General features: G+C 42.3%; 3 protein-coding genes across 4 annotated transcripts; 1 reads left to right on the forward strand and 2 right to left on the reverse strand.

Annotated features, from left to right (window-relative positions):
• Positions 1-1,031: 1,031 nt before the first annotated feature.
• tox4a (TOX high mobility group box family member 4 a) lies at positions 1,032-7,872 on the forward strand. Of its 2 annotated transcripts, none has more exons than XM_080907190.1 (9): positions 1,032-1,513; positions 1,627-1,692; positions 1,809-2,096; positions 2,188-2,433; positions 3,745-4,083; positions 4,244-4,324; positions 4,417-5,139; positions 6,938-7,077; positions 7,163-7,872. In XM_080907190.1, exons 1-9 carry the CDS (start codon positions 1,409-1,411, stop codon positions 7,218-7,220), a joined length of 2,046 nt encoding a protein of 681 aa, XP_080763316.1. In that variant the 5' UTR covers positions 1,032-1,408; the 3' UTR covers positions 7,221-7,872. The 2 variants fall into 2 exon arrangements, with proteins under 2 accessions (XP_080763316.1, XP_080763315.1); XM_080907189.1 differs by having other exon boundaries at positions 1,034-1,513; positions 1,806-2,096.
• LOC308412673 (E3 ubiquitin/ISG15 ligase TRIM25-like) lies at positions 7,581-12,268 on the reverse strand. The gene is made up of 8 exons (XM_080907192.1): positions 12,139-12,268; positions 11,708-11,967; positions 11,269-11,586; positions 10,886-10,978; positions 10,725-10,797; positions 10,546-10,635; positions 10,136-10,192; positions 7,581-9,431 (listed from the first exon to the last, which is right to left on the reverse strand). The coding sequence occupies exons 2-8, from the start codon at positions 11,963-11,965 to the stop codon at positions 8,899-8,901; spliced, it is 1,422 nt and encodes a 473-aa protein (XP_080763318.1). The 5' UTR covers positions 11,966-11,967; positions 12,139-12,268; the 3' UTR covers positions 7,581-8,898.
• A 2,050-nt stretch (positions 12,269-14,318) lies between these two features.
• LOC308412674 (uncharacterized protein) lies at positions 14,319-20,478 on the reverse strand. Its single transcript, XM_080907193.1, has 4 exons — positions 20,099-20,478; positions 19,705-19,844; positions 19,444-19,525; positions 14,319-16,391 (listed from the first exon to the last, which is right to left on the reverse strand). Exons 1-4 carry the CDS (start codon positions 20,340-20,342, stop codon positions 15,460-15,462), a joined length of 1,398 nt encoding a protein of 465 aa, XP_080763319.1. The 5' UTR covers positions 20,343-20,478; the 3' UTR covers positions 14,319-15,459.
• Positions 20,479-22,971: the final 2,493 nt, after the last annotated feature.

Below are 22,971 nucleotides of genomic sequence, written 5' to 3' on the forward strand. Positions count from 1 at the left end.
TGAAATTTATCCTAGTGGATAAAATAGATACTGACAAAGTTTAACTTTGAGGACATAATTTGCAATTTCAAAAAAAGTGATAGATTGCAATATATGTTAGCGCAACACTTGGCATATTGCAAAATGTTAACAACTGCGATATTGTATCCTGAGTTACATGTTGTGATATCATATTGTGGGCTGTCTGGTGATTCCCACCTCTATGACTCACACCACCATAAAAGAACTTGGAATCAAGCAAATATCCAAATTTGATTAGCTGCTTTAAGGACATATTTTTTTGCATATAGAAATCACATAAGTTTAGCAAACGTCAGTAATGTTTAAAGTGGTTAATGGGGATCTTTCAAGTTGTTGCTACTGACTTTGAGGAAAAACTACAAAATAGGTGAGGGGTGATTAAAACTTCCTGCATTTCTCAAATTGCTGTTACTGTCCATTATGTTGGGATATGTACCATAGTTTTATAAGTAGGCTAGAATTGAGAAGTATATTGATATTCACAAAGAATTAAAGATGAGCAATAGCACCAAGACAGTAAATGTAGGTTTTGTGTTTAGAGCAGACAATTGCATTTCTAAAAAATAAGATGAAATAAAGGGCTCATGAATATTACAACCGAGCCAATAAAATGAAAGCAAACAAGCACTGAACTAGTTAATGAAGGGGATCACTGGTTGTTTGGAAGTGACTTTTGAACTAATTTTAAATCACTACATGTAATACCTACAAAATACTACCTTATAATAATCCTGATATATCATTTTTATATTGGAATAGTCTGATTAGGGACATCGGGTGTGAGGTATGGTTAAAGACTCATTGGACATTTGAGTGCTTTCCTCTAGACCAAAAAAATCTATACGCAGAACAAAAAAAGCGAAACACCTGTTCTTTCGTTTTCTAAACAAGCTCATGTGGTATTCGTTCATAGCTGTCAGATTGCAACAAAACAAAACAAAACACAGGCACCGCTACACGTGACAGTTACAATTTTTCCCACGGCCCGTGAATCTAGCACGACATACTGCTGTCGGTTAGGAGGGGGCGCTAGTCACAGCAGTAGCAGTAGGTCTCCGGTGTTTGAATGGGTGTGTTTTGGGCCTCCGGTAAACTCTGCCTTGCGAGGCTATAATATAACACATAATATTTAACTAATATGCGAGTTTTTGGTTCCTATGAACTTTGAATCACTCCCCTTATCCTAGTTTCCCCCGAGCTTCACGACGAAGGTACATCTCTTCGAACTCAACGTGATGGTAGTCAGCAGTGTTTAGCTAGCTAGCGACTAGCACCTTTAGTTACTACACGCGTAGCTGCTCTAAATTGGTGTGTGTTTAAAAAAATATCCCATTTTAAACAAATTGAACAGTGTGTGGGGTAGTCTTACCTAATAATTTATTTCACAATGGATCTCAATTTCTACTCTGAGCTCTCGGATGGTTGTGCTCAAAATGTTGACTCAGAGTTTTTGGACTCCCAAGCATATGGTGGATACTCCCAAGGAAATAAGGTAACTCACCGACACCGGTGTTTTTATGAAAGGTCTCTTAGACTAACGGTATCGAACCGGCAGTTTACAGCTAACTATCTGTGGGGGTTTTTTTGGCTTGTTTGTTTTTTAAGTTTTCGGAAGGCAGTGACAGTTATCTCACCATCAGTGGAGCAGGACACCCCTTTTTGTCTTCAGAGGTGAGTGGGTTGCATGAAACTGCATGATGGTACAGTGTCACACGTTTTGCTTATACCGAACCTTCGTCAGTCCATTAGTTACTAACTCATTACCTCTTCTCCTGCACATACAGCAGACATTTCATACTCCTAGTCTGGGGGATGAAGTTTTCGAGATCCCCCCGATTTCCCTTGATCCAGATCCATCGCTGGGTATCAGTGATGCGGTGGCCCACTTTGAGCTGTCAGAGGGAACCGGGGGACCTTCGGGCTCCCGTAGCCTTGTTAGCAACCTTGTGGTAGAAGCCAATGACCCTTCCTTTGCTTCCACCTTTGTAAACTCTGGTTCTCAAGGCCTGGAGCAGCAGAGCCTCGGGGGAATGGGCCAGTCAGGAGGAGGAGCCCTGCTGAGCTCTTCAGCCCTGGTAAGTACCTCACCTGTGGACTCGCACACACGATACTGTTTGTTGAGGGCTGTAAAGGTTTATTTACAGTTTGTATTTTGTGTCTCCACAGGAACTGGGCAACTCTGGTGGTTCTCATTTCAGCAGTTCTTCCCCCATGACCATTGATGTTCAGCTCTGTGACATTGGTCATAGTCTTTTGGGAAGTGGTCACCTTACTACTATTAACCAGTCTGAGCTTTCACTGGGCCTGGGAGGTGAAAACATTGGCCACCCTTCAGAGGCGCCCAAGCAGCCTCTGTCAGCAACACCATCCCCAGCAGGTTCCTTACAGGACGAGGACATGGATGACTTCAAGGTAATAAGAAACACCTGGATCGTTTTTCAACGTAGTATTGGAACTGTAGTTTAGATTACAAACTATTTGCATATTAGTTATAATCCAACTTTTACAGTGAAGTAAACATATAACATTTTGTGGTTATGTTAACACAAAATCAAACAAGGTAACTTGAGTAAACACTGCGTCCAGTTTAAAAGAACAAAAAGTGTCCCATTAATAAGTCCTAATAAACAAAAAGATGTTGAGATAATTGGTTGCAGCTAGAATAAAAACACCCAGGCCGGCCTAGCACTTGATTAATCTGTTTCCAGAAGCAGATGTTGCTAGTAGCACTCCAGGATAAGAAGGGTGTGCAAAATGTGATCTTGGCCTGTTGGTAACATAAACAATTATAATCAGTACTGCTTCAGGACCATTCTTGGAATGAACCGATCACCTTTTAATGATGCTATGGCTTCACAACTTTGCAAAAAGACCGTACGTAAGAGAAGTTCATCTGCCAGAGAGGCTTGTTATATCCTCCTGAGAACCAGCCCAATCATTTATCTCCTCGGTTTTTTGGTCCATATTTATTTCAGCCCCCATTTAAGTCCTGATATACTAAGTAGAGGACATCCTGGGCTTCCATTGGTATGTCATATGTTTGGGGGGCCTCTTTCAGCACCAAAGAGGAAGGAAATCACAAAAAAAAGTTCAATGGGAATATTCTTTTTTCCTTGGTTCTCAGGAGGATGTTGTGGAAAGTTGTGTTTTAATGGAAATCAAATCTTCTTAAACGTGACTAATATATATTTTTTCCAATTTACTTTTAACCTGAACAAACTCCATCTGATTTTCTTTAAGATTGAAAATAATAGGTAATGCTAAATTAATTATTTATATACTGGTTTCACACAGGAACAATACCTACAGTTAGCTTCTGACCTGAGAAGAGCAGCTCAGACTGACAGACTCTCCAATGTGGCTTCAATAATGCGATCATGCAAAGAAGAGTAACAATGTCAGACTGATCTGTAGTTATTGAAAGCATTTGATTGCTGTTGTTGATGCTTAATGTGCCACATTTTGCTCATAAGTTTGGGGGCTGGCAATTACTCCTTAGCTTCAGTGATGTACGTTTTTTTTTTTCTTGACATACATTTATCGCTTAATTTCTTTGAACATCTGACACCGTACATATAGTAAGAGTTACATGAAGAAAATAGAAGAAATTGAGAGAAGGTGGAAAACTTTACCTGCACTGTGAATAACAGTCACTGCTGTGTTGGAGATGATGAAGCTAATGCCTGCTCTCCCATCTCTCCAACTGAATCTCTCCCTTCTCAGAAGAGTGTTCTGGTGGACTCTCCATTGTCTCTCTCCTCTTCCTCTGGTCTCCCCAACATTTCGTCTCACCTGGCTCTTCCATCATCCATTTCTCCTGGAACAGCCCGGAGGGGTGGGGGTAAACCTGCCACACTAGCATCAGCGAATGTGGTTGCTGGAGCGAAAAAAGGAAGGAAGAAGAAAGACCCCAATGAGCCACAAAAGCCGGTTTCAGCGTACGCACTCTTCTTCAGAGACACCCAGGCAGCGATTAAAGGCCAGAACCCCAATGCTTCTTTCGGGGAGGTGTCGAAGATCGTGGCCTCCATGTGGGACAGCCTGGCTGAGGAACAGAAACAGGTGTTTGCGTATAGTTATGCCTTCACTGACAAACAAAGAAGGAATATGTAGAATCCCCCTTTTAAAATGACTCCTTTTTAGCATGTCAGCATTTATTATAATAATTTAGGAAAAAATGCATCAATATAACACAAGCAAACTTCTTTTTCTTTTTTATAAGGTGTACAAGAGAAAGACAGAAGCAGCCAAAAAAGAGTATTTGAAAGCGCTCGCAGCTTACAGAGCCAACCAGCTCTCACAGGTAACGTCATGTTGTCTCTGAAAGAAAACCAGTCCATTGCTGTGCTTCTTGGGACTTACTTTTCTCGTGTATTTAATATGGCCTCATTCTAGCCTGTTACCGAGGAGATGGAAACTGCCCCCTCGCCACCTCCACCTGTGGTTAACTCGACTCCTGCTGCCCTTCCCTCTGCTGGTCACCAGGGAACCCGTGTGGCAAACAGCACCATGGAAGAGAACACCATTACTAACATCTGTGCCTCCAACATCATCCTGGACGTCCCAGAGGTGACCACACGTTCCCGCACGGGGGCAAACAAAGTTTCTGCTCCAGCAGCTTCAGTCGCTCCGACCCAGACCATCACCAAGATCATAATCCCCAAGCACATTCTGCAGGGAGGCGGGCAGGTGGTGACCGTGTTGCCTGGAGGGGTCCGTGCCTTGCAGCCTACCCTCGTGGTATCGAACGCCTCGCGTCAGCCGCCTCCATTGCTGCAGATGCAGAATGCCCCGCCTCCACCTCGGCTCCAGCAGATGGCACCAGCGCCCCCACCTTTACAGGCCAAACCCCGCGAGGGAACACCAGGCCACCCTGTGTCCGTCACAGCTACACCGCCTCCTCCACTTCAGATAAAAATTGTTCCTGCCCCCATTCAGGGAAAACAGGCGCTGCCAATTATTGTCCCTAGCACAGCAGCCTCATCATCTACTGAAACCACACCTGCCCAGGCTCCACCTGTCGTGTCACTGCTGCAAGAGGACGATTCTGCTGAGACGTCAGGCCATGCAGACGACGATGACGACGACGATGTTACAGAAGTGCTGCCTTCAGAAGAGGTAAAGCTAGATCTTTTTAAGGTTCAGTAAACTTGGGGTTTATCCTCTTTTACAGGTGTTAGCACATCTGACTAATTGTGTTGATTTAATTAACAGGTATGTTTCAGTTTTTTAAGGGTATAATATCCCTTCAGTGAGTATAGTTCATTCCAATGAAGAACAAATACTGTAATTAATGTTTTAATATCAAATATTCTAACAATCATTTATTCTGCCTATTGTTTCAGCAGACAGCAGAGATTTCATCATAGGTTTTTGCCCTTTTTTACTCTGATTAAATATCCATTATTATTATTATTATTATTATTATTATTACAAATTGATGGAAATACCCGACAAAACGCAGGGAATTCCAAAAATAATTAAAACTCCACAGAGTGTTTCACACAGAAATTGAGTTGGACATATTTTTAAATGAATGAATGAAAAATGTAAATAATGGAGCGTTCCCCTCCATATTTGGAGAAGAACAGTGGAAGACTGTTCAACAACTATTTGCTGATTTTCACCTCCTCTGTAATATAACATACACAACTTGGGGAAAGTACAAATTCCTGTTTGATTTATCAGTCTATGCAGATTTGCATTGCTTGAGTAATTTCATAAAATTGGTCGGGGGTGTGTGTATCTACATCAAATGTATGAAGCAAGATATATGGAATTATGAAGCAAGAAAAAATGATAACTCTAAATATGTCTTATATTTTATATTTCTTAAAAACCAACTCGATGAGTTTCATGATGTAGTCACCTGAGATGGTTTTCACTTCACAGGTGATCCTTATCAGGGTTCATTTGTGGAGTTTCTTGCCTTCTTAATGGGGTTGAGACCATCAGTTGTGTTGTGCAGAAGTCAGTTTAGTACACAGCTGACAGCACTATTTGACAACTGTTAGAATTCATATCATGGCAAAAAACAACCAGCTAAGTAAAGAGAAACAACAGTACACCATTAGTTTTAGAACTGAAGGTCAGTCAGTCTGGAAAATTGCTAAAACTACGAATGGGCACAAAAACCATCAAGCGCTATGACGAAACTGGCTCACATGAGGACCGTCCCAGGAAAGGAATAGCAAGAGTCACCTCTGCTGCTGAGGATAAATTCATCCAAGTCACCAGCCAGTGAAGTTAACATCCTCAGATTAGAGCCCAGATAAATGGCACACAGAGCTCCAGTAGCAGGCACATCTCTACATCAACTGTTCAGAGGAGACTGCGCAAATCAGGCCTTTATGATCAGACAGCTGCTAAGAAACCACTATTAAGGAAAAGCAACAAGCAGACGGGATTTGTTTGGGCCAAGAAACACAAGGGATGGGCATTTGACCAGTGGGAATCTGTGCTTTGGTCTGATGAGTCCAAATCTGAGATCATTGGTTCTGCCCACGATACAGAAAAGGTGAATGGATGGTCTCCATACTTCATGGTTTCCACTGTGAAGCATGGAGGAGGAGGTGTGATGGTGTGGGGGTGCTTTGTTGGGGATTTATTCAAAACTAGACCAGCATGGCTACCACAGCATCCTATGTGTTCATTCATAGTTTTTGATGCCTTCAGAGAGAATGTACAATGTAAATAGTCATGAAAAGAAAGAAAAACCATTAAATGAGAACTTTTGACTGGTAGTGTATATCAGCGAGTTTGCTGACTTTGACACAAGAGTTTTCTTAATAAAACTAACAAAATTAAAGATATATTCTCACTTCTGATTTTAACATATTGTAACATGGAGAAAAAACAGCTGCGGCAAACCTAGACTTGTGTAAAATCTGCTGATATTAATCCCTTTTTTCTTCAGGAGATGGAGGTGAGTGCGTCGCGGGACAACGCTGCAGTGAAGACTGTGTGCGTAAGGGCAGGCTGCAACAACCCAGCAGTAGAGAGTGAAGACTGGGACAAAGAATACTGCAGTAATGAATGTGTGGCCACTCACTGCAGGTGTGTAGAGGTGAAAGCTGAAGTTGTTTTGTTTTCAGCAACATGTAGAGAAACTTTCTTTTACATGATATTTTCTGTCTTTCAGAGATGTATTTAGGGCGTGGTGCTCCATAAAGAATCAGAACATGGGAACAGTGAAGTAACACAGCTGCTGCGGTCCATCACATCAACAGACTTCTTCGTTTTCGCAAGGAATGTGTTGATAGCTGTAGGGTGGATGCAGAACTGGTGCGTTAGAGAAATACATTTCACGATTTGTACACGAAACATAGGTCTGACAGTTGTTTTTCAGGACAGCTGGTATTGCTGTAATGGAACAGCCCAGTAGTGTTAACCTTGTTACTAAAGGCATGTATGCAGTGTAGATAAATGTGTAATGATATGAGTATGTGTGCCATTTTTAGTGAGGCACCAAGGGGCCTTACGGCAGCTAGTGTGAGATATGATCAAGACAATAATATTCTCTCTCTTAGTTTCTAGTTGTTTATTACAAGTTGTTGACGATCAAAAGAGGACAAAAGCAACTCGTTCGGTGCTCACTGATTTTCTACATCAAGGTTTAAAATCAATGGTTTGGCATTTTTAAGTGTTAATTCCTTTTGTATGAAGAGAGAGAAACTGTAACTGAATGGACTCTTGTTTTGTTAGCAGAGAACGTTTGTATCACTGTAATAACCTGTTTTGTACGGAGGCCTGCCAGACTGATTGTTGCCTTTTTCTTCAAAAATAATCAGACAGTTGTTCAAGAATGCTCAACCTCCATGTTTTGTTAATAAATGAGACAAATTGCTCAAACTTCTGTTTCTGTCCATCTTTTCCCCCAATGCCAGCTTACAAAGGCTTTTTAACTCTCCTGCTTGTAAATTACACACCATGGCTGCAGGGCAGGAGGAAAAGAGGAAGACCTCAGAGGAGCTTCATGGATGTGGTGTGGCAGGTAAGGATGCTAGGGAAAGGGTGAGATGGAGGCAGGTGATCTGCTGTGGAGACCCCTAAAGGGAGCAGGCAAAAATACACAGCTGACTTAGACACACATGCAGTTTTTGGTGCTGTTGCCCTAACTTGACTGTTCTAGCTTGTGTTGGCAAATCTTTAAATGCCAAGTGAATTTATTGACTTTTCACTCTGATCTAATTGTGCCGAGACAAAACTACATTTTGGCTTTCACAGTTATCCTGTCATGGCTTTTATTCAGAAAAGGTTACAGATTCAGGTTGTTCTGAGCTCATTTTCTCAAAAAAGCTGCAAACTCTTCATCGTGCATGTTCAGCCACGTCAAATGTGTCAGCTCACGTTTGACGTGAAGAGAAGGAAAGCTGAGATCGAAACTTATGGATTTCTTGCAGTTGTCTCAGAAGTCATCTATTCTGGTTCCCATATATCTCTCAGATATGGATCAAACTGCATTTTACAAGTAATCAGTTCAAAGGTTTTAAATCATATTCTTGCAGCTATTTTTGCTTTAATTTAGTGTATTTTTAAATATAGCGATAATCCAGTACTTAAATAAAACTGACGGGGTTAAGGTGCATATTTGTTGCAAAAGTGGCACGATGAATTGTCAGATGTTAAAATTCTTACAATTTGTATATCTGGAAGCTATTCAAGACTTGTAAGAAGATTTATATTAAAAATAAGTATCTACAACCAGAAAATCAAGTATTTAACACACTTTGCATGTCATATAAAGCTTCACAATATAAAAATAAATTCCTGAGGTGTGATTTGGCTTTGAAGCATCTTCTCTTTGGTTCAGGCCACTGAACTTGAGGCAGTGTGCACACAGTGTTGTCTGAATGTTGGGACAGTGTGCGGTATTATTCAGGAAGCTTTGACAATGGACACTCGGCTGGGTGGATCCACGTGATGAAGCCCCAAACCCAGACACACTGGCTGACTCAGTTCAGCCTTGAATTCATGCAGCTGTGTGACGGTGGAATCTACAGCACTGAATGAGATGCTGCCCTCCTCGAAATTAACCACCACTGCTATTCGGCTGCTCTGCAAGGCACGAGATACAGGAGTTTTGGTTTTGTTATGGCAGGCAAACAGGTTCCCTTTGCCTTTGTGCACAAGACTCCAGGACTCTGTGTTGTTTCCGAAGGCGCTGGTTTCCTTGCACTTTCGTTGGATGCTCTTGTAGGATACAGCAATGTCCCAGTGCCCCTCAGCCTCCACCTCCCAGACATGGACACCAGAGGAGAAGCACTGGGAGGAGAGGACCTGCGGGGCTTCATCGAAACGGCTGTTACTGTTGGGATAATCCAGCTTTGCGTTCACTCTCTCAGCTGTTTTGAGATCAGCAGACACTCCAAGAACGTGATTGACAGTGTTGAGGTCCAACATGAGAGCTCCTGACAAACAGACACACGACTATAAGTACATTTACATACAGTGTTTTGTTGCTACCCCAGTTTTAAAATAATAATAATACATTTTATTTAGAAGTGCCTTTCAAAACACTTTACAGAACAAATAAGACAAAATCAAAGTCTATTAAGACTTTAAAGCAATTACCTTAGCTTTGTAGCTAAAGCTACCGTAGCTAACCATTAGGAGGTCACCAGATGACCTACCTGCGCTTTTCCTAATTCTCAATCTTGTTTTCCGTTCAATAAATGTTGCAGTCTTACTTTCAATCACTCAATCTCAATATTCTTGTTTCTCCTAATTCTGCCACACTCACAGTTGTCTCAACACAAGCAATACAGTGCAAATGTAAAAGTGAGGTCAGAGGTCAAATGTGACAGGTGTTGTGATTTTGCACCATATAAGTGAAACTGAATTGAATGACTTTAAATCATTATATGGTACTTTATATATCTTGAGAATACACACCACATTTTAAAACAGTTTCTAAGTTATAACACGTTTTGTCAGTTTTCATCCATTAAATCAGTTGACCCTGAAAACCTTGATGGATGTAAGCCAAACAAATTGTACACCCCTGCAAAGCTTTACCAGAATTCATTCAAAACTTTTCAAGCTATCAAGCTTAACAGACAGAATCACACACACGCAAATGCTACCAAAAAAAATAACCTCATGCCAGTCCTACCTTGATCTTCTGTTTCTTTAGGTCTGTAGCTTTTCATGGAATGATAAACCAAACTTTCTATGGAGGGATACATAAATGTTATTCAGACTTCTGAGTGGAACAGAATTAGAGTTTAGTAATTATAGTTTACAAAAAAGCAGATAAAAGGTTTGTTCAGCCCTGCATTACCACACAGACATGAACATTTTGACTTTAAGAAATACGGTATTCACTATCTTGCCAGGAGATGGATATGAAAGCTGCTGTGTGATACATAAAAAAGACTCAGAAGAACATTAGCCTGGCTTAGTATAAAGACTGGAAGCAGGGGTAGCGTCTAGATTAGCACCCAGCAAACAATGCAGGGCTGACAAAGAAAGATTTGCACTGCATAACTCCATCAGTGAAATGGACACTTGAACCCTCCTTACCTGCGATCGTGGAATAGATGTCATGCACGCGGTTCTGTTGCTCGTCCAGCGCTTCTGTCAGCGTCTGGTTCTCCACAGAGAAGTTGTAGGCTGGTTGAAAGAAAGAAAAGGCAGACGTGAGTGAGTTTACACATAGACACAAAAGAAACACAAGAACAAGGGGCTCGGGGTTCTATTACCGTAATAGAGAACTATGAACCAGAGTAAGAGCAGGACTATGGTGACACCGTTGATGGAGTTCATTTTCTGTTTCTGGGTTCAAAGAAAAGGACATTAGCCACAGGAACAAACTGTAAACACCTTGAAATGAGATATTAAGATGTCAGGAAACAGGACTCACGTTATGATGAATGTCTTCTTGCAGTTTTCTTACAGTGTTGCTGGATTCTGTGATTTGATCCATGAGCGTTTTAAAGTGCTGGTCCATGTATTCCTGTCAAATGCACACACAATATTACCTTAAATTGCCTTAACATCTATAAATAGCAATCAGTCTTAGGCTGCGATTCAGATTTTCATTTTGTTTTACTCACATATTAAACAGATATATTTGCAGATATGAAGTTGTTAGTCTCATACATTCATTTTAGCAGTACAGCTGAAATGATCCTACCCCTAACCCTAGACTGGTTGCCCGTGACCAGGTGGATTTTAAGAGGTCAATGAATGAATCAAGATAACCTGATTGTGCAACATTGAGTCCAAGATGGTTATTAAACTCACGGTAAGTTGTCTCCGTAGGACAGTGGAGGTCTCAGTGGCCACGTTAAGCTGCTTGCCCTCCAGTGTGCAAATGCTGCAGATGTAGCGTCTGGATGACTTGCAGTAGTACCTCAGCACCTCATCCTCATGCTGTAGGCACCTCCTCTCTGCGAGGTCGCTCAGCGGTCCCACCAGAGGGTGCCCAGTGAACACTGGCAGCTTCTGGTGGTCCTTGACGTGCTCTTTGCACAGCGACACCTCACACTTTGTACATGTCTTGACAGCCAAGATGTTTTTCTCTGGGCAGTAGTCGCAGTACACACATTTTGTCTGCTTTTCCTGGGGAGAAAATGTCAGATATTGACATGAAGAATGATGTATTGCAGTCCCGCAGAGTTGTTTACACTTTTTAAGACTGCCAAACAGATTTGAGATTCTAAAAAGTGCATCTAGTGGGCACCCTGGTCCTCCTGCTCAGCCTGAAGTCCTCTGCGATGCTGGCCAGCGCGTAGCTCTTCTGCACAGTAACAACCTGACCAAAATGCGCCCTGCAGTCTGGACACTTGAATGGGACGTCTGAGGAGTGATCCATCAGGCCTTCCAGGCATGTCATACACATGCTGTGTCCACAGGGCAGCTGCCGAGGATCCTTGAATATGTCCTGGCACACTGGACACATGAGCATCTCCTCCATCCGGCTTTCCTCTGCATCTTCCATCTCTGAAAATAAAAAATACGAGTGACAGCGAGCGTGGAAAGAGCAAGAAGGAAGGCGTGACATGCAAACTTTTTCCAGCGTCACACTACTGTGGGTCTAAACACTTCCTGTTGAGTTTGCTTTGAATAAACCATCAACCTCAGCATGAAGGCACTCGAAGATTTAATGCCTACCTCGTTATCCAAAAGGTGTCGGAGGCTTGTCGGGATTATTCGTTTTCTGTCTTCGCTACATACATTGCTAAAAGTGAAAGCACCTCAGTGTTATGTTTCATACTTCCTGGTGGGCGGGGCTTACGTGGACTATTCGTTACGTGTTTCCGGTTGCGTCAACGTAGCCTTATTTTTTAAAATACCGAGTCACACTCTGTTAATGTCGGTGCTAGATTTTAAACTGTCAGTCAAAGATTTCCAGGTACTGTGCGTACTTATCCCTAACTTACCATTGTGTTTTTACACTTTTCAGATAATCAACCCAGTCAAACTAAAAGCGTCAGTCAGTTGTGCTGACTCAGTTAATTACCGACACTTAGAAAAAAAGCACGAACAAGAAAATAAAGAAAATGGTACATTTTACTAACTAAACCCTCTGAATGAACTCAAATAGTGGTCATCGGTAATTTCACGTTATCTCTAACTGATTAATAAAAGGGAGTATATAATACTGAAGGACAGGGTCCTGGTGCTCTCTTTGAAAGCCATGTCCTTCCTCCACTTTGTTCTGCTCGTCCAGTTTTCATGTCAGCGCTTGTCCTCCGCTGTCAGGAAAACTTCAGTTGTTTTCAGAGGAACTCTGTAGAGAACATGCCGGTTAAACACGCAGATAACCTCTCCGAGTAATAACCCTGCGACCGAAAAGTGTCTTATAACTGAGATAAGATGCGGTGGAAAAAGAAATTTCACACTTCTTATTTTTTTTTTTTTTTCTGAGAAGCCAACTCAGTGACAATAAGTCTGGAAAGGGTTACAAAGCGGTTTCTAATGCTTTGGGACTCCAGTGAATCAGGGTGAGAGACATCCACAAATGGAGAAAACTTGGACTCCAAAATTACTCCAAAAACACATCAATGACTTTTCCAGGTGGTCACAAAAAACACAAAAAGAACTGCAAACCTCACTTTCATTGAGCTCCATTCTATTCTATTTATGTACTGCCAAATCACAGGTCACCTTAAGGCACTTTATATTGTAAGACCCTCAGATAATAGAGACCTCAACAATAAATAAATAAATAAAAAAACAACCCTATGAGCAGGCACTTGGCAACAGTGGGAAAGAAAAACTTGAATTTAACAGGAAGAAACCTCCAGCAGATCCAGGCTCAGGGAGGGGCGACCATGTGTCATGACTGATTGTGGGTGATGAGAGAATTACAGTATCAGTGCAGGTCAGTGATCACGATGCAATAATAAGAAACAGACAAGGCAAAAATGGCATCCATTGGAGAGCTCCAAGGAGAAAACCACTGCTGACTGAAAAGAACACAAAGTATCGTCTTACATCTGTCAACAGCAAAAAATTCTGTGGACTGACAAGAGTTTTTGGAAGGTTTAAGTCCCTTTACATCTAGCATAAAACCAGCACAGGACATCATAAAGATAACATCATACCAAACATGGTGGTGGTAGTGTGACGGTCTGGGGCTGCTTTGCTGTAATTAATGGAACAATAAATTCTGCTCTCTACCAGGAAAACACATCAACAAAAAAAAATGGCCTGTATTTGTATAGCGCTTTTCTAGTCCCTAAAGACCCCAAAGCGCTTTACACAACCTGTCATTCACACATTCACACACTGGTGATGGCAGCTACATTGTAGCCACAGCCACCCTGGGGGGCACTGACAGAGGCGAGGCTCCTGGACACTGGCACCACTGACCACCACCAGTAGGCAACGGGTGAAGTGTCTTGCCCAAGGACACAACGACCGACTGTCCAAGCTGGGGCTTGAACCGGCAACCTTCCGATTACAACGCGAACTCCCAACTTTTGAGCCACGATCGCCCCTAGCAAGTCCACCTCTGAATGACCCAAATATTAAAAAGCATCAGTTTGCAGGCTCTTCATACTCAAAACTCCTCCAATGTGGCTGAATTAAATTAATTATACAAACAAGAGTTCCTTCACTGCCATCTAAAAACCTCATTGCCTGCTATCACAAAGGCTTGATTGCAGTTCTTGCTGCCCAGAGTGGAACAACTAGTTATTAGGTTTATGGGGCAATTAGTTTTTCATAAAGTGGGTTTAAATAGCCGCCTTTCCCAATAATAAATGAAATCAGCATTAAAAGCTGCATTTTGTATTTACATTGGTTTGAATGCTTTGATCTTCACACACAAAATAAACTTTAAAAAAATTTTTTTTTATTGATACAAGAGACAAATGTTAATCAGAAAAAGTTATTAAAAACACTGAAAACAAGATGTTATTCAATGCACATGTAGTTAAAAAAAAAAAAAAAAACAAAAAACCCCGTCCCTTAAATGAAGACGAGAGCATATTTGTTACGTTTTAACTTATAAAGTCACCATGAAACATACAGGTCATGGAGAGCAAGACATCTACAGACGGCGAATAATCGTAACGTGCTACAAAGTCAAAGAGTCAGTAATAAGTGACATAAGTGTTAATTAAAACAAAAACAAAGACTTGAAAAACAAATCTATAAAAGATAAGAGTGTATAAAAGCACATCATTTAACGTGAAATGTTGAGAGGTGGAGAACCGTAGGCTTTCCAATACAGACAACCACCAGATATCTCAGGTCTACCCATTAATGCTGTGTTTCAAGACATTTATAACATCTCCATCTCCAAGGAGCACCAGAGCATTTGTAAGCTGGTTAACTGTGCAGTGGCGGGTGGGTTTCCCTGCAATTTGATTGTGCGTTTCTCAGGAGGTTTAATGCCAAAACATGTGTAGTAGTCGCAGTCTTGCAGCCCCATTAATAACCCACAATCACAAAAACTATGGCATGAACTAAACACACAAATTACAGCAGACCCCCCCCCCCCAAAAAAAAATTTTTGTAGTACAACTCCCCCCCCAAAAAATGGCAGTCATTCAGGTCATTGGTCGTCATAGGAGGTGGGACAGAAGAAAAAAAAGAAGGCAGCTGAACTTCTTTAAGTTTAGAAAGATGCTTTGGTTTCAAAAACAAGAAGGTGGAGAGCCTCAGGTAAACCATATTGGGGTTATTGGCCCTGGGAGGTGGTTTCACCCTTAATGTCCCACGTCAGCGACTATGGTGTCAATACCCGGGACATCTTCTTGGATGCGAAACGTCTTTCCAAACCTAAAGAAGTCCAGCTGCCTTCTTTTCTCAAGCTCCTAAGATCCAATTACAACCCCAGTTATTTTAGGACAACTCCAAATAAACAATCAACATAAGCAATCTTATGACTTTCACTTCTCTTCTTTAAGTTTCTCGGGACAGCTTCTGTTTATAGTGTCTTCAGTGTGAGGTAGACATCCGTGTGGCTGCTCACAGCTGTTCCTACAGCTTTAAGCCGGCGATCGTTCTGAATGAAGGAACGAAGAGCTCACAGTGGTTCACTTTGTGCTTCTCTAGATTCCTCATGATCCTGAACGTCTTGCCGCACGTGGCACAGCTGAAAGGCTTCTCTCCGGAGTGAAACCTCAAGTGCGCTTTTAGGTTGTCTCGCAGCCGAAAGCTTTTACCGCACTGCGTGCAGGTGTGCGGCCTCTCCCCCGTGTGGAACCTCGAGTGGCGGCGGAGACTCTTTCGCAGGGCGAACGTTTTAGAGCACGCAGAACACGAGTACGGCTTTTCTCCGGTGTGGAAGCGCTTGTGCCGCCGGAGGATCTTCCTCCGGCTGAATGTTTTCCCGCAGATGCTGCAAGAGTATCCATCTCGGGAGCGACTGATGACCGTTTGGAGGCGCCATATGTCATTTGCGCATCTGGTGAAGCAGCACAGGCGATGGCCAGTGTGAAGACCTTGATGACGGCGGAGATCTTTTGGCACAGGCCAACCGTTTTTGAGGTCAACGCTGTGAGCTTTGGCAGCGTCGCCCTGAATGTCTGATTCAGGCAACGTGAGAACATTTACCAGCTGCACTGCGCAGGGACGCAGCAGCTTTGGATCTGGAGATGTGAGTTTCAATTTCATCTGGAGATGGTTCTTTGCTTCCTTCTGAGCGTGGACCCACTCCCACACTCCAGTGTGTGCAGGAGTCGCAGCGCCATCAGATGGGGATGGACTGTAGGCAGTGCCTTTAGCTGTGCTGACACTGGCCTGCTGAGGCTCGGCTTGAGCAGGCTTCTCCGATTGATCAACTTTGGGTGTTGGAGACTCCAGCTTAAGGATCAGCGGGCAAACAAACTTCACCTTCTCCCCAGAAGCAGAGTTGTTCGTGTCAGGCTGAATTACAAGAAGCTTCTGATCAGCTGACGTCTCTGTGGAGACTGAAACAGATCACATACATCTTTAATGACACTGAACATTTTCACCATCCTTTCATGAAGCTTCCCAAACCCCTTCACTCTCTTACAAAATGTCTCTGTCTCTCAGTGGATGCTATGCATGCAAAATAATAGAAGAGGAGCCATCAAATAACAGGGGCAGATACGGTATTTAAAACACTGTCATTACACGTGTCCTCACCTTGTTTTTGTATGTTTGTATGTATGTTAAATAATCCCCACAACTGAAGAATTTGACATTATTTGAAACCATAAAATGTAAAAATGCTCACAAAATGCAACAGCGTGACACTGGCACTCAAACTTTGCAGCTCTACCCCGTCCGAATTCTTGCACCACATGAGTGAGTGCACGATGTGCTTCATGGGAGTGTAATGATGGAAGCACAACGTTCTGAAATTTAACAATCTTTAACCACGGTAATTATTAAAGACAGGTGACAGAGTGCCGTGAGTGACGAGCGGAGCTAGTGTTCTTGCTAATTCATGTAGCTGTGAAGTGAAATGGTCAAGTATCGCTGCTGTTAGCACGACACGGCAGCAACACAACAAAGTGTTTCCAAGTGTTAGCACAGCACACTCTCATGATACACTGTTGTATTACTGTAGGGTCTACCTTACAATATAAAGCACCTTGAGGAGACTGTTGTTGTGATTTGGCGCTGTATAAATAAAATTGAGTCAAACTTTTGTATTGCTACTCTGTGTATAAAAAAAGCATTTAGCCTAAGCCTACTTGCTCCACCACATTATTAAACTATCGCGTGATGCTAAAAATCGATATTTGCAAGAATAATGCCGCATTACAACTTGCGTGCGATACACATCCTGCATCATAGAGGAACACACAGGTTTCTCAATGTTGTGGTTTACTGGTCTGAGGGAGCAAAAAGCCACAGCTTTACTGATGACACTTAACATCAGACAGAAATCCAGGTACTCGTCATAGTATTTACAGTGGGGCAAAAAAGTATTTAGTCAGCCACCGATTGTGCAAGTTCCCCCACCTAAAATGATGACAGAGGTCAGTAATTTGCACCAGAGGTACACTTCAACTGTGAGAGACAGAATGTGAAAAAAAAAAAAAAAAAAATCCATGAATCCACATGGTAGGATTTGTAAAGAATTTATTCGTAAATCAGGGTGGAAAATAAGTATTTAGTCAATAACAAAAATACAACTCAATACTTTGTAACATAACCTTTGTTGGCAATAACAGAGGTCAAACGTTTACTATAGGTCTTTACCAGGTTTGCACACACAGTAGCTAGTATTTTGGCCCATTCCTCCATGCAGATCTTCTCGAGAGCAGTGATGTTTTGGGGCTGTCGCCGAGCAACACGGACTTTCAACTCCCGCCACAGATTTTCTATGGGGTCGAGGTCTGGAGACTGGCTAGGCCACTCCAGGACTTTCAAATGCTTCTTACGGAGCCACTCCTTTGTTGCCCGGGCGGTGTGTTTTGGATCATTGTCATGTTGGAAGACCCAGCCTCGTTTCATCTTCAAAGTTCTCACTGATGGAAGGAGGTTTTGGCTCAAAATCTCACGATACATGGCCCCATTCATTCTGTCCTTAACACGGATCAGTCGTCCTGTCCCCTTGGCAGAAAAACAGCCCCATAGCATGATGTTTCCACCCCCATGCTTCACAGTAGGTATGGTGTTCTTGGGATGCAACTCAGTATTCTTCTTCCTCCAAACACGACGAGTTGAGTTTATACCAAAAAGTTCTACTTTGGTTTCATCTGACCACATGACATTCTCCCAATCCTCTGCTGTATCATCCATGTGCTCTCTGGCAAACTTCAGACGGGCCTGGACATGCACTGGCTTCAGCAGCGGAACACGTCTGGCACTGCGGGATTTGATTCCCTGCCGTTGTAGTGTGTTACTGATGGTGACCTTTGTTACTTTGGTCCCAGCTCTCTGCAGGTCATTCACCAGGTCCCCCCGTGTGGTTCTGGGATCTTTGCTCACCGTTCTCATGATCATTTTGACCCCACGGGATGAGATCTTGCGTGGAGCCCCAGATCGAGGAAGGTTATCAGTGGTCTTGTATGTCTTCCATTTTCTGATGATTGCTCCCACAGTTGATTTTTTTCACACCAAGCTGCTTGCCTATTGTAGATTCACTCTTCCCAGTCTGGTGCAGGTCTACAATACTTTTCCTGGTGTCCTTCGAAAGCTCTTTGGTCTTGGCCATGGCGGAGTTTGGAGTCTGACTGTTTGAGGCTGTGGACAGGTGTCTTTTATACAGATGATGAGTTCAAACAGGTGCCATTCATACAGGTAACGAGTGGGGGACAGAAAAGCTTCTTACAGAAGACGTTACAGGTCTGTGAGAGCCAGAGATTTTCCTTGTTTGAGGTGACCAAATACTTATTTTCCACCCTAATTTACGAATAAATTCTTTACAAATCCTAACATGTGAATTCATGGATTTTTTTTTCACATTCTGTCTCTCACAGTTGAAGTGTACCTCTGGTGCAAATTACTAACCTCTGTCATCATTTTAAGTGGGGGAACTTGCACAATCGGTGGCTGACTAAATACTTTTTTGCCCCACTGTATCTGGTATGTGTGTATATGTACCTGCAGGCACTGTCCATTGGAAAGTAGCATCAAAGCAACTCTCCTATTATGCATGGGAGAGTTGCTATGATGTGTGGAGGGAATATGAAAGAAGTTACAAAAAATAACTTTAATAACTTAATCCTATTGCTTATGATGAATGGATCATTTCCAAACAGAACTGTGCACAGGGTAGATCAGAATACTGCCCATTCTACTTTGCATCAATTATTTATGAATTATTTTACAGAATTTTCGGGTCCTCGCACATTCAGATGCTAGCCTCATGTACCTTGCCCCTTTTCAAGATAAAAGAAAACAACAAAAAGCAAAACAAAACAAATGAGTTATGCAACCAGATCAATTGTACGCTGACTTTTTTAATGTAGTATGCATGGTGTGTGTCTAGCATGCATAATGTGTTCATGCTTCCACTGTGTCAGCATAACACAAAGTTCTTACCATGCAAATCAACTTCTGTCTGAGCACCACAGTCAGATGGAGACTCTGCTCCAAGGACGCTCAACTCCACCGTATCCACAACCTGACCAAAGAAGGAACAAGACACATTTGCATGCATGCATCATGACTAGTGCAATGCATACCGCACCTGAAGCATCGCAGTAATAAAAAACGGGCAACAGAGAAAAGCAGACCAGGCTTCATAAAGTGCCTGTTCTTCATTCCACAGGTGATTTACAGCCCCTGTAAATTCTTACTGACCGGATCCTTCAGGGATGACCACTCGGGGTCAGCAGGCCCATTATCTTCAGCCAAGAGGATTTCTGGCGGAATGAGGCAACCCTCCATCACCACCTCCTTGCACTCCCTCACATAATCGCTATCCGAGACAAAAGTGAGCCCTACGGAGTAGAGGAGGGGGAGGGTTAACGCTGGCAACTACACTTCAGCTTCGTGCAAGATTGCTTGGTGATATGCAAACATGCATCAAACTATTTCTTTATCGACGTCACAGAACTCTGTTGGAATAACTTTCAAACATGTTTTTATTTATTTTTTTACTGGAGCTAAAAGCCCCACTCGTGTACCAGGAGCTGCAGCAGAGCTGTGAACACAAACAGGAAGTAACGACGTTTAAAGCCTCAGAAACACGAACCATGAAGCAGCGACGGCTCCTCCGCGCTGTCGCCCACTTGCACTCCGATGCTCCGTTTTGTGTCCCCGCTCGATAAAACATCCGAGGTTTCACTTCCCTTCCCGTCCTCACCGCGGCCCAGGTCCACCTCGGATGCTCGGTATCTGCTCTCGAACAGTTTGATTAACTCCACCGAGGCCGCTTTAACCAGCGAGCCTAGCACCGACTCCACCTGCGCCTGGAGGCTCACGACCACCGTCGACATGCTGCCTGTTCCTGCCGTGCAGAAGTTCACACCGTAAAGGAAGTTAAAATTTAGAAGAAGTATTTATTTACCAACCGTATAGCCACATGGTTTGCAGAGGGAAGAGGTGTGTCTACTAGTGGGGGAGGAGTGGCCAAAGGAATGGCCTTCCTCTTCTTTCAGTTTGCTAATTGGCAGCCGGCAAAGACCTTTAAGGTGCATTACCGCCACCTTGTGGATTAGCGTGGTTACTGTCGAAGCCCTACTTCTATAATCTATGTTAGTTTTTCCCAATTGTTTACACACTACTATGTAGGAATACAAAGTAGGAGTACATTTCCCACATACTTTACAGTATTTTCTGTTTTTTTTTAAGTGTGTTTTAAAAAAGTAGGAATCGTGCTTGCAGTGTAGCAGAATTGGTTCAGGGGATTAGTGCATCAGTTACATGTCGTAGCCATTGTGTTTGAAGTACAAGTACAGTAATAGGGCTTTGGAGTTGACGTCACGCTGCAGTATTTTACAGTATACTGTTTTTATTGCAGAGCTGAAAGCTTACCAACATGAGGTGGTCTCCTGAACAGGAGACTGAAATGATAAACATGGTTTCTAGAAAAAACCTCATAACAAATATAAAGAAAAATAATAGAAGACAACAACATATTTCAAAATATTGATAGGGTCAACTTATCAACACTGGACCATCTCTTGCACAGAAATAATCTGAGGATCAACCAGGGTGCCATTTGAACGCAATTCAGAAAGAGTCAAAGAATTGCGATGCAACTATATGCAAGTAAGTCCCACACAATCCCACAATTGATGCATACTCTCAACACTGTATAAATTACAGCACTGTACAGTAATCATACTCTGAACAAAAAAAAAGGCTTACAGCAAGTCATTATGATGACTGGTAGAAGAATGGTCATAGTGTTTTACATTAAGCACATCAGTGTTCAGTTGGTTCTAATAAATGTCTATTCATGTGATGTTTGTGTGTGTCATTTGAAAACAAAATGCCATTTTGACAAGAAATTATATCGTTTTGAATGTAGCGTTTCATTTACAGGAGAATTGAAGGGTTTTGCCCGTTTTGTGTGTGTGTGTTTTTTATTTCTGTGTAGAGCTCTGACAATACGAGGCATTCTTTCAGGAAAGTGTGTAAACAATTGGGGAAAACTGTAATATGCAATTTCCCCTAAAAATATCTGAGCATCTGCCTTTTTTGCGGATGTAATGTGAAAATACTGCAATCTTCCCCTGGTATATCTATTCTGTATTCCTATATCTGTATTCCTCTCATTCTTTTTAATTCTATATTAAATGTTCCTCATTTTCCCTAATTATCCCACCCTTTTCTGTTTTTGTGTCCATGTGCAGTTTCATTTTTATTTTGAATCTCAACATTGCCTTACTTGTTAATATGATTTGCATATACTGTTTACATGAGCTAAGCTCAGACAAAAGAGAGGTGATTGACAGATAATGGTCAGTTTTGATAACCAAAATTTTACTTAGTTAAATAAAACTTAGAAAGAAAGAATTCTGGAACAGCTTTGTCAGTACATCACGTCTCAAAACTTCATCCTGGATTATGTCCAACCTTCTTGCTTCTTCTTTTTGATGGTGTTTAATAAAGTGACTATCCATAATGATGTGACAAAATAAGCCTGGTCCAAAGGATTCACTGCACTTTAGTGACCTTAACATTGATTGGTAGGTGGTTATAACATTGTGGCTTAGAGCTTATAGTTTTAAAGTGGCTCTTCATGGTGTTCCTGTAAGAGGAATTTCAGAAATAAACTGAAATCAGAGTTTTATTACAGCTTTTAGACACACCCAGGACTCTCATATAAACAAAAATGTAATTTTTCTGTCCCACCTTTATCCCTCCCACCAGTCAAAACAGGATACACAGGGTGTATGCTCTTAAAGACCTTGTGCACTTGCACAAACAGGTAGGCTGGAGTATGAAAATATTATGGCAATGTTTCTGGTTTGCTGCCACAGCGTAATTAGTGCTCATGATAAACATAATTCACTCTGGTTTTATCTTTTAGTACAGCCACCATCCCAGAGTAACGCTATGTTTTCATTCTTGAAGGAAAGCTTTTTCAAGTTCACACTGACTCTGCACAGAAGCACACAGGAAATACAAAACAGAAGGGGGCAAAATAGAGTCCATCAATATTTAACTTATCAAGTCTACCTCTTCATCACTGGAGATATCTTTTCAGTAGCTTGACCTCTAATATTCCCACAGGGAATCAAGCTGAAAATCCTCAAAGAAAATTTAATCCCCTAAACCCTTTGAATTCCCCCAAAATATTTTTCTATCCCACCTCTGTAAATCACTACCTTATCGTGGTGGAGGAGTTTGTGTGTCCCAGGGATCCCAGGGGCTGTGTCCTGGTCCTGGGTGAGGGACCAGACAAGGAGTGATTCAGAAGACCCCCATGAGTAGAACATCAAAGGAACAGTTCATGCCGCCTGGGATAGGGTTTACGGGGGCCCCGACCTGGAGCTGGGCCTGGGGAGGGTGCCCGAGAGTATTCATCTCCCTTTTTCGGGCTGTGGGTCCATCCTCCTGCGGGCGCCCAACACCCGCAGGAGGCGGCGTAGGGGTCGGGTGCATTGTCTGGTGGGC

Source organism: Rhamphochromis sp. 'chilingali' (assembly GCF_963969265.1).
Source record: "Rhamphochromis sp. 'chilingali' genome assembly, chromosome: 16".
Classification (NCBI taxonomy): Eukaryota; Metazoa; Chordata; class Actinopteri; order Cichliformes; family Cichlidae; genus Rhamphochromis; species Rhamphochromis sp. 'chilingali'.

Bases quoted from the DNA above. Each gene is read 5' to 3' on its own strand.
- tox4a (XM_080907189.1), top strand. From the start codon at position 1,409: ATGGATCTCAATTTCTACTCTGAGCTCTCGGATGGTTGTGCTCAAAAT. The intron at 2,434-3,744 runs GTAATAAGAAAC...CTCCCTTCTCAG, and splicing joins AGGACATGGATGACTTCAAG to AAGAGTGTTCTGGTGGACTC. The intron at 4,325-4,416 runs GTAACGTCATGT...GCCTCATTCTAG, and splicing joins GAGCCAACCAGCTCTCACAG to CCTGTTACCGAGGAGATGGA.
- LOC308412673 (XM_080907192.1), bottom strand. From the start codon at position 11,965: ATGGAAGATGCAGAGGAAAGCCGGATGGAGGAGATGCTCATGTGTCCA. The intron at 11,587-11,707 runs GTGCCCACTAGA...TTTTCTCCCCAG, and splicing joins GGCTGAGCAGGAGGACCAGG to GAAAAGCAGACAAAATGTGT. The intron at 10,979-11,268 runs GTGAGTTTAATA...TGCATTTGACAG, and splicing joins TCCTACGGAGACAACTTACC to GAATACATGGACCAGCACTT.
- LOC308412674 (XM_080907193.1), bottom strand. From the start codon at position 20,342: ATGTCGACGGTGGTCGTGAGCCTCCAGGCGCAGGTGGAGTCGGTGCTA. The intron at 19,845-20,098 runs GTTCGTGTTTCT...TCTACTCCGTAG, and splicing joins GGAGCCGTCGCTGCTTCATG to GGCTCACTTTTGTCTCGGAT. The intron at 19,526-19,704 runs GTCAGTAAGAAT...TTCTTTGGTCAG, and splicing joins GGTCATCCCTGAAGGATCCG to GTTGTGGATACGGTGGAGTT.